Raw genomic sequence first — 17,442 nt, forward strand, 5'->3', positions numbered from 1 at the left:
AAATTTTAGCGGCCTAGCTGCTGTGGTTTTTCCAGCATGAAAATTTGAAATCGCAGTCTATATATATAGACATGGCACTTGCGACATCTGTGCACTACTCTGTATATATATATGGATATGGCAAACCAGGGGTTAATGCTGGAAGTCCATTAGTAGAAGCAGAAATTATGGAATACATGTAATAATGATGATGAACCTAATAAACATAAGGGTATGGTTTTTATTGTATATATTGTCTATGTGTTGTCAATATTGTGCATACGTATATGTAACTTTTTTATGTAGGAGGGACACTGGCCAAGGGCAACAAAACCGTACTAAATAAAAAAAGTCCTTAAGGTGCTGGTCACTAAACTGAGTCAAAAGCGATAGTCAAAAATTACAGGATAAGATTCTTGAAACCTCCCTCTTAAAAGAGTTCAAACCATAAGAAGGTGGAAATACAGAAGCAGGCAGGGAGTTTCAGAGTTTATCAAAAAAAAGAATGAATGATTGAGAATACTGGTTAACTTGTATTAGAAAGGTGGACAGAATAGGGGTGAGAGAAAAAAGAAAGTCTTGTGCAGCGAGGCCACAGGAGAAGGGAAGGCATGCAAGATCAAAAGAGCAGTTGGCATGAAAATAGTGGTAGAAGATAGCACTGTGGAAGAGGGGGGACAGATGAATGTCACTGAAGAAGAGGGGGATAGTTGTCTGGAAGGTTGTATTGAGTTGATAGATGGTGGAATTGAATTTTTCAGGCATTGAACAATACAAGTTTGCCCTACCCCAATCAGAAGATAGGCGTTCTGTGGCTTCCCTACATAAACTGTTCACTTCCTGAAGGGCTGGACATCTACGAAAAGATGTGAAGTGCAGTGTGGTGTCATCAGCATAGGAGTGGATAGGACAAGAAGTTTGGTTTGGAAGATCATTGATGAATAATAGGAAGAGAGTGGGTGACAGTATAGAACCCAAGGAACAACATTGATAATAGATTTAGGAGAAGTCTACTGCAGCAACAGAATGGTCAGAAAGGAAACATGAGATGAAGTTACAGAAAGAAGGATAGAAGCTGTAGGACAGTAGTTTGGAAATCAAAGCTTTGTGGCAGACTCTATCAAAAGCTTTTGATAAGTCTAAGGCAACAGCAAATGTTTCACCAAAATCCCTAAAAAAGGATGACCAAGACTCAGTAAGGAAAGCCAGAAGATCACCAGTAGAATGGACTTGACGGAATGCATACTGGCAACCAGATAGAAGGTTATGAAGTGATAGATGTTTAAGAATCTCCTTGTTGAGGATAGATTCAAAAACTTTAGATAGGCAGTAAATTAAAGCAATTGGACAATAGTTTGAGGGACTAGAACAGTCATCCTTTTTAGGAACAGGCAGAATGTAGGAAAACTTCCAACAGGAAGGAAAGGTAGATATTGATAGACAGTTGAAAGAGTTTGACTAGACAAGTTGCAAGCATGGAGGCATGGTTTCAGAGAACAATATGAGGTTCATAAGCCTTCTGAGGATTAATGCCAGCAAGGACATGGAAAACATCTCTGCGAAGGATTTTAATGAGTAGCATGAAGTAGTCAGAGGATGGAGAAGAGAGGGAACAAGCCCTGAATCATCCAAGATAGAGTTTTTAGCAAAGGTTTGAGAGAAGAGTTCAGCTTTAAAAATAGATGAGATGGCAGTGGTGCCATCAGGTTGAAATAAAGGAAGGAAAGCTGAAGAAACAAAGTTATTGGAGATGTTTTTGGTTAGATGCCAGAAGTCACAAGGGGACTTAGATCTTGAAAGATTTTGACACATTCTGTTAATGAAAGAGTTTTTGGCTTGTTGGAGAACAGACTCTTGCTTTTTCCCAGGAGCAAAATGTCTAAGTGTTATGATCATCTTAATTTTGGTGGAAAGTGGGTTGCTTCTCTCAGTGTCACTGTAAGGCTTCCCTCACTTGATCAATGACAAAGAGAATGCCTGCATGGTCTAAATATCTTTTGATAAATTCTGTATCATTAAGTTCATTCAGTACATCCTTTCTGGATAAAAAAAATTCTAAGATCAAGATGTTTTGGAGCGGCTATCTTAGAAGTGGGAGTGTCGGTAATTACCTGCTAAGACTTGATGGATGGATGTCTGAGAACGGATTAGTTTATTTTACATTGAATCCTATGAGAAAAATAGTTTCAGTTTTCGAACATTTTGGATTTCGAGCAGCATTCAGGAATAAGTTTGAAAACCAAGGTTCTACTGTGTATATATATATATATATATATATATATATATATATATATATATATATATATATATATATATATATATAGAAGGTGTCCAAGTTACAAACATTCAGAGATATGAAGTCTACCCACAAAATAAGATTGTGCTCTTGATATTGTTCCCATTGCTAACCAAAACTTCAAATTTGGTGCTATATACCATATGTACTTACAACACCACTTAGCCACTGACGGCACCACACAGCACCATAGCGAAAGACCACCCACTGCCCACAGCAGGACACAGGCTATGTAGCAGTGTATTTTGAGACACTAGTTTAAAGTGAGACGTCCAAATTTATCGTACTGCACTGCAGTACAATAAATTCCACAGCATATGGCCTTACCAGCCAGTTGGCCTCTGAGAGGCATAGAATCGGGAGAGTTGTGCTGCATGGTGTAGAAAGCCTGCTCCATTACATTAAATCCACAAATAGGCAAACAAACCTGCCTTATGCTTTCAGCCTGCCACCTTAATAAATTATATGAATAAAGGCATGTTTAACCCAAGAAGAAGAGAGGGAGAAAAGAAAAAGTGTACATGAGAGAGTCTCATAACTCGGAGCTACATCTGCTGGATTTTGGCTACACCTTCACATTTACCTTATTTCAGAGATTGAATTACTGTCTTATGCTCTGTGTCTCTTCTCTAAATATATAAAAATGAAGGAGATATTTACGGAAACTATAAATTAGTAATAAACGGCAGCTTTTGCTATGCCTTTTAGTATTTGAAATCAAGTAACTTTGTTCTAGAACCAAATTATAGTACCACAATCGAAGCAATAATGAGTTAATAATTTTGTTCAAAAAGCAAATTGTTCGAAAAGGGATATATATATACGAGTATATATATATATATATATATATATATATATATATATATATATATATATATATATATATATATAAACAAACAAACCTTTCTTATGCTTTCCAACAGTCATCTTAATAAATTATATGAATAAAGGCATGTATAACCCAAAAAAGAGATAGAGAGAGAGAGAGAGAGAGAGAGAGAGAGAGAGAGAGAGAGAGAGAGAGAGAGAACAAATGTCTCATTTTAACCGGGGTCATATGCTTAGCACATTTGAGTCTTGCATTTGGCAGAAGCCTCAAGCCTGTCACTACTCATTGGTATCAAATCACCCATAAGGTAAGGTGATTCTCTCTCTCTCTCTCTCTCTCTCTCTCTCTCTCTCTCTCTCTCTCTCTCTCTCTCTCTCTCTCTCTCTCTCTCTCTCTCTCTCTCTCTCATATGGTATCAAGCATCAAGTAAACAGTACATTGCAGATTCTCTCTCTCTCTCTCTCTCTCTCTCTCTCTCTCTCTCTCTCTCTCTCTCTCTCTCTCTCTCTCTCTCTCTCTCTCTCTCTCTCTCTCTCTCTCTCTCTCTCTCTCTCTCTCTCTCTCTCTCTCTCTCTCTCTCTCTCATGGTATCAAGCATCAAGTAAACAGTACATTGCAGTTTTTTTTTTTTTTTTTTTTTTTTTTTTTTTTCAATCATGAGCAAAGTGTGTGTGTGTGTGTGTGTGTGTGTGTGTGTGTATATATATATATATATATATATATATATATATATATATATATATATATATATATATATATATATATATATATATATATATATATATATATATATATATATATATATTTATGCAATGGAGCCTCAGTTCACAAACTTAATTCATTCCTGAATGTCATTCGAAATATGAAATGTTTGGAAAAAATTAAACTATTTTCCCCATAGGAATCAATGTAAAATGAGTTAATCCGTTCCCAGACTCCAGTCTACACTGTCTTAGTGGCTTATGACAGACACTCCCATGGGCAAGATGGCTGCTTCACAACATCTCCAGCTCACAAATTATTTATACAGAAATGTAATGAATGAACTTAGTGACACAGAACTCATCAGAAGATACTGTCTAGAACAATCTAGTGAGAGAAGCCTTACAGAGGGACACAGAGAGGAGCAACCCATCCACCACCAAAATTAAGGTGATCATAACACTTAGACATTTTGCTGCTGGGAAAAGCTACTGGAAAAATGCAGTTGTTCATTAGTGATGCATTGGAAGTCATCGAGAGAGCCACAGGTGGCTTGGGATTACTCCTGAGTGCCGAAAACTGTTTACATCAACGGGATCACATTTACCTTGTTTACATCAAGGCTTTTCAATGGGATCACATTTACCTTATTTCAAAGAGTGAATTGCTTTTTTACACTGTCTCTCATCCAGATGTATAAAAAACAAAGTAGATATTTACAGAAACTATAAATTAGTAATAAATGGCAGCTTTTGCTATGCCTTTTTAATATTTGAAATTAAGTAACTTTGTTCTAGAACCAAATTGTTATCACAACTGAAGCAATAATGAGTTAAAAATTTTGTTTGAAAAGGAAACATTTGGTAACTGAGGTTCCATTTTATATATATATATATATATATATATATATATATATATATATATATATATATATATATATATATATATATATATATATATATATATATATATATGGGTACTTTACCTTGACCAGAGTGATCAAAAGTTCCTGTAACTGTTGTTGCAGCATGGCTTACTCATGCCATGATCATATAGTGGAGATGCACTTCTTTTCTTCTGCAGTTGCTCCCATGTTCATATTGGAGATGCACTAAGAATGATTATTCTAGGTCTGATCTGTACTCCCCCTATAGAGAGAGAGGGCTGCAGCAGCAGGTTTTTGGCTGTGTAGCAGAAGTACTAGGTGTGGCCACTGCACCAAGTGATGGAGTAAAAAATTAAATCGTGCATCATTTGAAGAATGAATCAAGTTTCATCTGTCTCCCAGCCTTAGACTACTCTGTGATGATAAATTCTCGTAATCTTCGTAAATACTGGTAGTAATACTGGATTTCTAGGTTTGATGATAAGCCCACATATGTGATGATAGTGTCCAGATACAAATGAACTAGTGAAAATTTTGTGTCTGCATCATCCTCACTGTTTATCCCTTGCTTTGTCTCACATGTGAGGCTTTCTTGAGCAATCTCTTCTACTCTTTGCAGCTAGTATTCTGGGTTGTCTTCAGTTTCTTCTAACCCTTGCCTTGCATCTTCCTTCTTGAAAAATTTTTCCCACACATGCTTAAAGGTGCATTTGATATCAGTCATTTCAAAAACTTTTCTCAGTCAGTTCCTATGCATTTGTGACCCTCTGACCTTGTCCATTAAATCCAAAATCCATGAAAAGAAGATCCATTAAACTGAGGTTTTACAGTATTTGACTTCTCCCAGCTTGCTTCTTTATTTCCTTCTTCCTATGAATTGAACTCTTTCAAAAGGGAAGTTTGAAGACATTTACCCATACTTCAGTTTTTTATGATCTTTTTGACCTTTCTTTTGGGACTGCCACCTCAGTGATTTTTTTTTTTTTTTTTTTTTTTTTTTTTTTTTTCCCAATCATGCCAGTACATTGCATTGATCACAATGATCGTGATCAGGCAGGACAAAGATACTCATGCTGTAACTTGTACTTATGTGCCATGCCCATCACAATGATCATGATCAGGCAGGACAAAGATAATCATGCTGTAACTTGTACTTATGTGCCATGCCCATGACTTCTTCAATAATCATTGCTTGTTATTTTATGTGTTTGTCATAACAATGCTGATTATATGTTAAAGTAGTATTGGGATGCAATAAATTAGCAAAATAGCCAGAACAAAGTCTACATTTCTGTGGCACCAAAGCAAGAATTTTAATTAAATTGATTTTCAGTGTTGCCATTGTGGTTTCTGTTATCAGGGTGATACAGTAGCACCAGTTAGTTGAAATAATATAAGATTGAATGTACACAAGTACCTAATGTTGAACTCTTGGTAATTAAATTGAGTTCAGTGAGATCTCACATCTAACAAGGAAAAGGGGCCAAATAACACTTATGAGATGTGAATGCATTATATGAGAAATATTACAAATAAAAAAAAAAATTTAACTGAACTCCTTTAGTAATTGTAATTTCACTAGTTGTGTAAGTTATTGGTATTATTTTGTCATACGTAGTGATATAAAATAAGGAAATAATGTGGGTAACTCACCTGTAAGTGATGAACGACATGCATGTCTATTACAGAAGGGAGAAGCTAATGGGCAGCATCTCCATTCTCCTGTTATCACTGTTGTTACCACCACCACCATCACCATTTTTCTCCCTCTTTTCCATAACTTGTGATGCCTCCTTCAGTTCTGTCATTGTTTTGCTTACTACATACCTTAACTTCTCAACAAATCCAGAAAAAATCATCATGGATGTCACTAAGGATTGCCTGTGTCTATGTGGGCAGGGGTTGGGTGGGGTGTCAGGGACCTAGGGAGGTCTGGGGAATGGCACTGTGATGTCATAAGTATGGCCAAGGTGGTATCTGATTTGAACTACATGCCTGGGATTTTATCATTGGATTTAAAACTTCCAGGAGTGTACTAGTAGAGATTCATAGTAGCATTAGATGTGAACTAAATGGTTAGATTAGAACACTGCAAGATTTCAAAGATGCAAGATTTCATTGTACAAACATTAGCAGCATTCAAAACTAATCCTTAATAAGGTGTCAGATAAAGAGTACTGACATTGTGTGTACATCTGTTGAAAGAAACTTAGTAAAAATATGAGGAATTCTATAGTAATACAAAATTATCTTTACTCTTGTGCATGCTGGATTACACAAAGTTTATGGCAATTGAAGCGGTTTTAATATCATTAGCAAATCTGGTTGTCTAAAATGTCATGAAAGATTTGTTGCCTACTATATGATTGAAGCTCTGAGTTCTGGATCACAGGTATCAAATACCGTATTTAAACATTATTTTCATATTTCTTTGTCTGTTGAGTCGAAATTACTATTGAAATTTTATTAGATACTATTTTCTACAATTGTAAAGTGCTCATGTACATTTTGTTGGTGTTGACATTGTTGAGCAACATTAAAGTGTCAGTAAAGAGTTGGTTCATAATTTCAGTGTTCTTTATGAAATTCCATCTAGACTTGATTACCTTGATTTGCTCTCCATATCATAAAGTCATGCATTTTTTTGTGAAGTTAAAGAACCAAGCTGTCCTTTACCTATCCTCCCTTAGATAAACAACTCATTGTTGTTTTGTCTTTTTTATTTTTAATCCAGATTCACATTCACACTTGCCTGCACCAGTGGTTGAGATAATGAGTAAGAATATGGCTGTGTAACACTTATCTTGTCTTTAATTTATCTTCTTGAGTAATTACTTATACATACTGTTCAAAATACAACTGAATCCACAAATACTCATCACTTGCAACTATAGAAGGGTGGGATTATAAATATTCACACTGTTATTGGTGATGAGGAAACTTGTGACATTGGCCATTTTGTCCTTCTCAGCTTAATTAACCCCAAGGGTTAAGTTTAATGATTATTAATTTTTGCAATAACAAAGGAGTGAGTTTCTAAGATAGATTGCACTGCATCTGTCTTTGTAGCAGTGTTTGAAGGTCTACTGTTAGTTGTGGCTATGGTTGTGGTACCTATGTGGGCACAATTTGTCACATTCAATTATTCCTTGTATGTTATTGAAAACATTTAATGGTAAGTTTAGTTGCCTTTTTGTATTGATTATGTTTAAATGTAGTCATTAAATAATGACCAAGCAAATTAAATAGGACAAAGTCATTTTTCTAAAGTTGCTCCAAGTATGTCAGAATATTTTTGTTAAGTGTTAAATTTCAATTTTAGAGCAAAGTTTCTTATGTGGAAATTCATTGAGAGAACAATTGCTAAATTTTCTTAAAGCAGGTTACCAAGGTATTTGATAATGTTTGGTAATTTTGTATGAGGCTGGTTTTTAAACAACCCTCATAAAAATAAGTTAACTTCATAATCTTTGCCCTAATTTTTCTCTGCTGATAACAAATTGAGTACAGGTGATTCTGTGGTACAGTGGTTAACTTTTGGCCAAAAGTGCACCAGGTTTAAACCAGTTTCTTTTGGGAGAGGCAGCACCTTCTTGCAACCCTAGCAATACCTCAGTCTCAGATATATTTTGTCATTATTTAGTAATGAAGAAGAAACTAGATTTCTAGCCCTTCCTAAGACAGGAAATTTATATATTTGTAGAAAGTATGGAAACCCTCAAATTAGCCATTATTCACAAACCACATGAGTTACATAATTGTCTTGGCTCTACTTATTTGACTGCAATAAGCATGACAGGAATATAACATTCTAAAGTAAAGAAGTCAGTAAAAGATGTAATAATTAAATGGATGCTGCCAAATATATAACTAATTGATACAGTACATTTATATCTTTTTCTTTTATGTAGGAGGGGCACTGGCCAGGGACAACAAAACTAAAAAAAAAAATAAATAAATAAATAAATACAAAATCTTTATTTGAGGATAGATTCAGAAACTTTAGATAGGCAAGAAATTAAGCAATAGGATGGTAGTTTGAGGGATTAGAATGGTCACCCTTTTTAGGAACATGTAGGCAAACTTCCAGCAAGAAGGAAAGGTAGATGTTAATAAACAGAGTTGAAAGAGTTTGACTGGGCAAGCACAGAGGCACAGTTTTGGAGAACAATAGAGGGACCCCATCAGGTTTATAAGCCTTTCAAGGGTTTAGGTCAGCAAGGGTATGGAAAACATCATTGCAAAGGATTTTAATTGGTAGCATGAAGTAGTCAGAGGGTGGAAGAGAGAGAGGAACAAGCCCTGAATTATCCAAGCTGGAGTTTTCAGCAAAGGTTTGAGCAGAGTTCAGTTTTATAAATAGACGAGATGGCAGTGGTGCCATCAGGGTGAAATAAAGGAGGGAATGATGAAGAATCAAAGTTATTAGAGATGTTTTTGGCTAGATGCCAGAAGTCACAAGGGGAGTTAGATCTGGAAAGATTTTGACACCTGTTAATGAAGGAGTTTTTGGCTAGTTGGAGAACAGACCCAGCATGATTCCAGGCAGAAATATAAAGCACATGAGGTTCAGCTATTGGAAGGGTCAAGTACTTTTTGTGGGCCACTTGTCTATCATGTAGAGCACAAGAAAAGGCTGTGTTAAACCAATGTTTGGAAGGTTTAAGTCAAGAGAAAGAGTGAGGAATGTACACCTCCATTCCAGTCACTATCACCCCTGTTATGCACTCACCACACAGATGGGTCTTTGACATGGAAGCAGTAGTCATTCCAAGGAAAATCAGCATTATACCTCTTCATGTCCTACCCCCCCCCACCATTTAGTAAAGCCAAAATGCCATAGGCACCTCTGCTTTGGGAGATCCTGAGTAGAGATGCTGGAATCAAATAACTATACCGAAATAGATTGGTGCTACTTAAGTCTGTTTATTCCTATCCATACATTTTCTTCCTGTTTGTTCTAATTTTCTCACTCTTTCACTTCTTTCTTTACTTTGACACTCTTTTCTCCTATTTTCTGGAGATCATCCTTCTGTATTTATATACTATACTCATGAATAAGCTCATAGTCATTTTAGTTTCTTGTATTTTTCTTTGTGGTCAAGCCACCTTAGGATGCTGTCCTGAGTCTGAATAATTCCACATTTTATTCCTTACTTTTACTTAACATACCAAATCCATTATGCACAATTCCATAGCTTCCATCATCCATTTTCATGCATCACTGGTGCGTGCTTCTCAAGTAATTTAATTATTTGTTCTTTAACTCTGTATTATTTAATGTACAATATTTTATTTCTTTTCATCCTATTCCTAAGTACTGTAGCATGCTTCATATCCCTTGGTTCCAGTGATTTGTGGTTGATCTGAACTCAGTTAAGAATAGTCAGATTTAGCATGAATTTATCACCCAATATATATATATATATATATATATATATATATATATATATATATATATATATATATATATATATATATATATATATATATATATATATATATATATATATATATATATACAGTGGAACCTCAGTTACTGAACACTCCTTTTATGAATTAATCAGTTTTCAAACAAAATTTTTAAGTCATTATTCTTTCAGTTGCAGTACCATAATTCACTTCTAGAACAAAGTTGCTTGATTTCAAATATAAAAAAATATAGCAAAACCTCTCATTTATTACTGATTTACAGTTTCTATAAATATTAACCTTGTTTTCATATGTTTGGAAGAGAGATGCAGAGTGTAAGACAGTAATTCAATCTTTGAAATAAGGTAAATGTGATCCTGTTGAAGAAGCCTTGATGTAAACAAACAGTTTTTGGCACTCAGGAGTAATCCTGAGCCACCCGTGGCTCTCTCAATGACCCCCAATGCCATCACTACTGCACAACTGCATTTTACCAGTAGCTTTTCCCAGAAACAAGATGCCCAAGTGTTATGATCCCCTTCATTTTGGTGGTAAGTGGGCTGCTCCTCCCTGTGTCCCTCTGTAAGGCTTCCCTCACTAGATTGGTGACAAAGAGAATACCTGCATGGTCTATACAGTATCTTCTGATGAGTTCTGTGTCACTAAGTTCATTCAATACATCCTTTCTGGATAATTAATTTGTGAGCTGGTGATATTGTGAAGCAGCCATCATGGTTGTGGGAGTGTCTGTCATGAGGTACTAAGATAGGGTAGACTGATATTTGGGAACAGATTAATCCATTTTACTTTTATTCTTATGGGAAAAATAGTTTCAGTTTGCCAACATTTCAGATTTTGAACGGCATTCAGGAATTAATTAAGTTTGAGAACTAAGCTTCCGCTGTACTTGTATGCCATTCGGATGTGAATATATTCATGTTCTGAGATTCTTCTGTGTGTGTGAGTGTGTGTGTGTGTGTGTGTGTGTGTGTGTGTGTGTGTGTGTGATTCTTTAAGATTTGAAGTACTGCCTTTTCCCTAGCATTTTTTGCTATCAGTCATGATATCCATCTCAGCCTTAATGAATCATCATAACACTATTAGATACAGTGGAACCTCAGTTACTGAACACCTCCCTTTTTTTAACATTTTAGTTTTCAGTCAAATTTCTTAAATCATTATTGCTTCAGTTGTGGTCCCATTAAGTAACAAAGTGATTTATTTCAAATATTAAAAGACAGCAGAAACTGCTATTTACTACTAATTTATAGTTTCTATAAATATCTACTTCATTTTTATATATTTGGAGGAGAGACACAGAGTGTAAGACAGTAATTAAATCTTTGAAGGTAAATGTGATCCTGTTGAAAAGTCTCAATGTAAACAAGCAGTCTTTTGGCACTTGGGAGTAATCCTGAGCCACCTGTGGCTCTCTCGATGACCCCTACTGTCATCATTACTGCACAGTTGCATTTTTCTTGGAGCTTTTCCCAGCAGCAAGATGTCTAAGTGTTATGATCACCTTCATTTTGGCAGTAAGTGGGTTGCTCTTCTGTGTCCCTCTGTAAGGATTCCCACACTAGATCGGTCTAAACAGTGTCTTCTGGAGAGTTTTGTGTCACTAAGTTCATTCATTACATCCTTTCTGGATGTAATGAGCTGGAGATATTGTAAAGCAACCATCTTGACTCTGGGAGCATCTTTTATAAGCTGCTAATGCAGGCTAGACTGGTATCTGGGAATGGATTAATCTATTTTACACTGATTCCTATGCAGAAAATATTTTTTTGTTTTTTTTAACATTTTGGATTTCAAACAGCATTCAGGAACAAATTAAGTTCAAGAACCAAGGTTCCACTGTATAACCAACTTCCTTTAAGTAGAGCAATAAAGTTTTAATGGAACATATAGTTCTGGTATCTATACTGGAAATTTGATGCAATCTGAGCATGACATTTAGAATGGTCTCTGTGTGTGTGTGTGTGTGTGTGTGTGTGTGTGTGTGTGTGCGTGTGTGTGTTTTTGGGAATGGGCTTTCTTATATTTACACATGTGTAAGGTACAAAAGAATTTTGAAGAATTCATGTTGATACACTTGAGGTGTTTAATCTTTCATATAACAGACTAATGTGGACCACTTATGCTCTTCATTTATTACTGGAGTGAACTGTTATCATGCATCTTATCACAGATTTTTGAGCCCAGTATCTTAAGTTGTAGGAATGCTCTGCTATATTATGTGGAAATCTTATATTCTAGGTTTAAGCAATACCTTTACTATGGAGTTATGCTTTTTATAATGCATCTACTTCTTTACAAACATTAACCATATTAGAAATATTAAGGCATGGTTGTGTAGCATTCTCTTGATTAACCCAGAGATGGAAAGACTGCAGTAGTTTGGAGTATTCACTTTCAGACACACAGAAAATTACTTCTCTACTGTGATGTAAACATTTTTTTTTTTATGAATTAATTTATTTATTTTACTTTTTATCATGATCACTATACCAGAATGTTATTATGGATAAGTTGGTTTACTGTGTGGGTCTGGCAGTTGACAATGGTGGTGGTGAAGGTGGTGGTAATATCAGTGGGTTGCCTCTCAGGTGATGGTGAGTGAGGGTTTGAGGGGATCAATGGCAGGCAGTGTGGGCTCCCCTATTGGGGTTGGGGGCCCCCCACCACTACCTATGATGCGGCCTAGCCCACACCACCCAACCATGATGGGTCCAGGACCCTCAGTGGTGATGGGTGGGCCACGCTTGCCTCCACACATGGCACATGGTACCCCTGGAGGCCACCCACACCTGCCTACAGGGCCACCAGGTATGGTGCCACTTGGGCCTGGTGGTCCACCTGTTCCTCATGGTCTTCATGGTCCACCTGGTCATCATGGACCACATGGGCCTCATGGTCCACATGGTCCTCATGGGCCATCTGGTCCTCATGGTCCACCTGGTCCCCATGGACCATCTGGTCTTCATGGCCCACCTGGCCCTCATGGTTCACCTGGTCCCCATGGCCCATCTGGCCCCCATGGTCCACCTGGCCCTCATGGTCCACCTGGCCCTCATGGCCCAATGCTGCCGCCACAGCCACACAGGCGACCACTACTACTGCAGGTGAGACTAACAGCACTCGGCTGCGTTAAATGTTGCACCCACCATGGCTGTTTTGCTCCCATTACCCTCTGAGCGTGGTGTTGTGCAGCTCTTCATGTTGACCCGCCTCTCTCTCCTGCAGTCTGTGGCTCTCTCCGTCAGGCTGTCAGTAGCAAGACTCGTGTCACCTCCCTGTCCCATGTGTTTAGCTTTTTGTTTAAGTTTTTTGCTTGTGACCCTATAGTGTTCTATAATAGCTGATATCCACACAATAATAACTAGTTCAGAGCACTTGATTAAGCTTGGGTGATGCTTGCTCTAGTCTTAAGTTTGTCAGTATGGTAAAATTATGTCACAGATTTGCTTTTAGTGGAATTTAAAATATTGCTTTTAAATGGTTTTAAATGATTGTTGCTTCATATATCAAATATATATGGTGTGTGATTTGAGGATATTATATATTTTCCTGTAAGAGTATTTTTGTTTGAATGATGTAGTTAAATTTATTAACATTATCCATAGCTCATAAATCATGATGCTGTGTTAGTATATTGTCATCAAGCTAAAGCTACATTCTTATGCCCATTTTTCACACATTTTTATGGTTTTGAAGTTATGTAAGGTTTTTAGGATCAGATATATCAAGAAATTAAAATGCATCATATGAAACATATTTATCAATAGTTGAAAAAGGTTAAAAGAAAGATGTATGCTATAAAGGCAAAGTCTTTGATGTTTCTCTTGATGTAGAAGATTGAGATAAAGTACTGGAATTACTCTGCATTACTAGATCTGTGAATGCTCACTCACTCATACAGTATACACACATACATGCACAAACCTATATGTGTGAATATGGGTGTATATGGATAAATAGATGGATATGTAGAGAAGGATCTTTATAATTATGAAAAATTATTTTCAATATACTTCACAAAATAGTTATTCAGATTTCCATAGGAAAATAGTATATCAGTCTTAAGCGAAGAGAAATAATCCATAATCTTTGAAAATATGATATTAACTTCCCCTTCATCTGAGAGTTGCCTTCCCAGTATCAGTGTACATAAAGTTATTATGTGTGGTGAGTTGATGTTAGTATCTTGAAATATTTGTGGCTTAGCCCAGCCCAGGGATCTTTTGATTTTCACCATTTTCAAGTTATTTCAGATAAAAAAAATGACTAACCCTCAAACTGCTCTCTCTCTCTCTCTCTCTCTCTCTCTCTCTCTCTCTCTCTCTCTCTCTCTCTCTCTCTCTCTCTCTCTCTCTCTCTCTCTCTCTCTCTCTCTCTCTCTCTCTCTCTCTCTCTCTCTCTCTTTCTCTAAATGTTTTAATGACATTTTAAGCATCATGAAGTAGATTTCTGCTTCTTAAATGACACAGATGACCAAAAAAAATGTATACAGTACTGCACCATACTGGGTGTCATACTGGGACCACGAGAAATAGCTGAGGTATTGACCAAATGGGGAATAGCCAATAAGTATTTGTACCTTTAAAAAAAATAAAATAAATAAATAAATAAATAAATGACACCCTTCTGTTGTAACATATTGGAACCATGAAAATAGTTGAGGTATTGACCAAACTGGAAATAGCCAAAAAATAACTTTGAAAAAATAATGATAGCTCACACCCTTTTATTGAAACATAACTGTATAATTTAATATATTTAAAAACGGTGTGATGTATTAGAAATAGTTTTATATATGTATAACATATATACACTTTTCCAATCAGACTTAATATTAATCAGTAAGACAAGTATTGAAGGGCTGATTGGAGAGTAAGGATATCAGAGGCTTTGAGTTGTTCTAGTGAGTCTTACAACTGGCTCCAACACCATCTTCATTTCTCTTCTCACCACCATCATCAGTTTTTTCTACCTGCTTAGTATTCACTTGATGATGCATCTCCCTTGAAGCTTGCCTCTCTTGTTCTTCCACAAGGTTCTTCCACAGAATATGAACAGTTTACATGTTTAGAAGAATCCTCTGCTGAAACTAGAGCCTTCACTTTCATATCCTCATGGGATCACAGTTGAAAGTAACAAATTACTAAAGCATTTTTTACCTTTATCAATTCATTGGTCAAATTACTTCACCAAGCAAGGAGATGACATTTTTTTATGAAAGTAAGAAGCTTAGTCTCCATAGCAGTTAACTTACAGGTGACAGTAGGAGATAAATAAATTAGTTTCAACTTTCTTCACCCACTTTTGTGGCCTCTGGGCAGTCACAGTTTCCCATCATTTTTATCCCTTGATTTTTCTGGTTTGTAACTTTTATCTTCACGATCACTATTGTCTGTTGCACTTCAGTTCCACTTGCACAAGTGGATGTCATAATTGTGCCAATTATAAATTCATAACGCAACATGATGACTTGAGTGTAACACAATTTCCAGTGGAGGTTGAACACATACAAACCAACAACTTACTTCCGTTATACCTGTAGCTGGCTGGCACTGGCATTTTGGTGGCAAAATTACAAATTTATGCCTTTGGTTGCAAGATTCAAATTATGTGTGTATGTGTGTGTGTGTGTGTGTGTGTGTGTTTAGGGATTCCCAAAGTGCAGTTTTATCTGCAAAAAACAAATCATGGAAATATTTTTAAAAGCTACCACAAAACTGGGATTTGTCAAACTTAATACAGTACTGTGCATAATTTTTCAATCATTGATGCTAAATGATTGTGATCAAAATTAATAATAAATAGATATAGCTATTTTTCAGTTGTACCTATGCTTTATAACAGTTATTTAGATAAGGACTATTCATGTAGCATTCATGATTGCATACTTAGCTGCCCGGGCTTAACAATGCCTCTGGACTTGCACTTCTTAGTCAAATTTTCTTTGTCCAACATGATTGTAAACCAACCTGGTTCAGCTCATAATAGTCTACTTTGTTCAGGTTCAAACTCCATAAATCCACAACTGATCCTATAAGTCGGGTATCATCTAACTATAGACCTGTCAACTTAACTTCAGTTGTAGTTAAAATATTGGAGTCACTAATAGCAAGGAACATTAGGGAACGTTTAGACAAACATAACTTGATAAATCAGTCACAGCATGGCTTCACGAAGGGGAAGTCTTGCCTGACAAACTTGTTAAGTTTTTACAGTAAAGTGTACAAGGCAGTAGATAATGGTGATAGTTATGATGTCTTATATCTGGACTTTAGTAAAGCATTTGACAAGGCTCCTGAGAAAGGTTAGGGCATGGGATAGATGGGAAGGTGTTAGGCTGGATAGGGTCATGGCTTAGCGACAGGCGACAAAGAGTTGTAATAAACAGCTTAAAATCTGTGTGGGGTCATGTAATTAGTGGGGTGCCACAGGGATCAGTATTAGGGCCATTGTTATTTCTAATATGTATCAATGACTTAGATAATGGAATTAGTAGTGATGTTAGTAAATTTGCGGATGACACAAAGATAGGTAGATTAATTAGGTCAGAATCAGATACCATCGCCTTGCAGGTAGATTTAGGTAGGATGAATGAATGGATGGACAAATGGCAAATGCAGTTTAATATCAACAAATGCAAAGTACTTAGCACAGGTAGAGGAAACCCATACAGTAGGTACACATTAAACAACCAAACTCTGGTAGGTACAGGATACGAGAAAGATTTAGGAGTTATAGTTACCTCAGAACTCCGTCTAGGAAAACAATGCATAGAGGCCAGAAACAGGGCAGATAGGGTACTAGGATTCATTTTTAGGAGTGTTAAAAGTAGAAGGCCGGAAGTAATATTAAAGAGGGTACTAGGATTCATTTTTAGGAGTGTTAAAAGTAGAAGGCCGGAAGTAATATTAAAGTTATACTTGGCGCTGGTCAGACCTCATCTAGACTACACTGTGCAGTTGTGGTCCCACATTACAAGAAAGATATAGATCTATTAGAATCAGTACAGAGGAGAATGACTAAAAGGATACAGGGGATGAGGAGTATTCCTTACGAGGCGAGATTGAAGCTGTTAAATTTACATTCTTTAGAGAGACAGGTTAAGAGGGAACCTGATAGAAGTCTTTAAGTGCTATAAGGGTTATAATAAGGAGGATGTAAGCAAAATTCTTAGGATCAGCAACCAGGATAGAACAAGAAATAACGGGTTCAAGCTTGAAAAATTTGGGTTTGGGAAGGAGATAGGGAAAAATTGGTTCTCAAATAGAGTGGTAGATGAGTGGAACGGACTCAGTAATCATGTTGTTGGTGTTAGGA

The 17,442-nt window shown here is 36.4% G+C and overlaps 1 protein-coding gene across 5 annotated transcripts in view; it reads left to right on the top strand.

The window, feature by feature from the left end:
- The window catches only part of LOC135099764 (histone-lysine N-methyltransferase 2C-like), a 193,867-nt gene that overhangs the window by 86,902 nt on the left and 89,523 nt on the right, over positions 1 to 17,442 (top strand). For 4 of the 5 annotated variants that reach the window (XM_064002273.1, XM_064002277.1, XM_064002274.1 and 1 more), the window contains one exon: positions 12,714 to 13,229. The exons of the other annotated variant lie outside the window; for it this stretch is intronic. In XM_064002273.1, the coding sequence (XP_063858343.1) occupies positions 12,714 to 13,229 (516 nt within the window). The remainder of the gene's footprint in view (positions 1 to 12,713; positions 13,230 to 17,442) is intronic. 5 annotated transcript variants of the gene reach the window in all.

The sequence above is a fragment of the Scylla paramamosain genome, chromosome 4, assembly GCF_035594125.1.
Source record: "Scylla paramamosain isolate STU-SP2022 chromosome 4, ASM3559412v1, whole genome shotgun sequence".
NCBI classification, from domain to species: domain Eukaryota; kingdom Metazoa; phylum Arthropoda; class Malacostraca; order Decapoda; family Portunidae; genus Scylla; species Scylla paramamosain.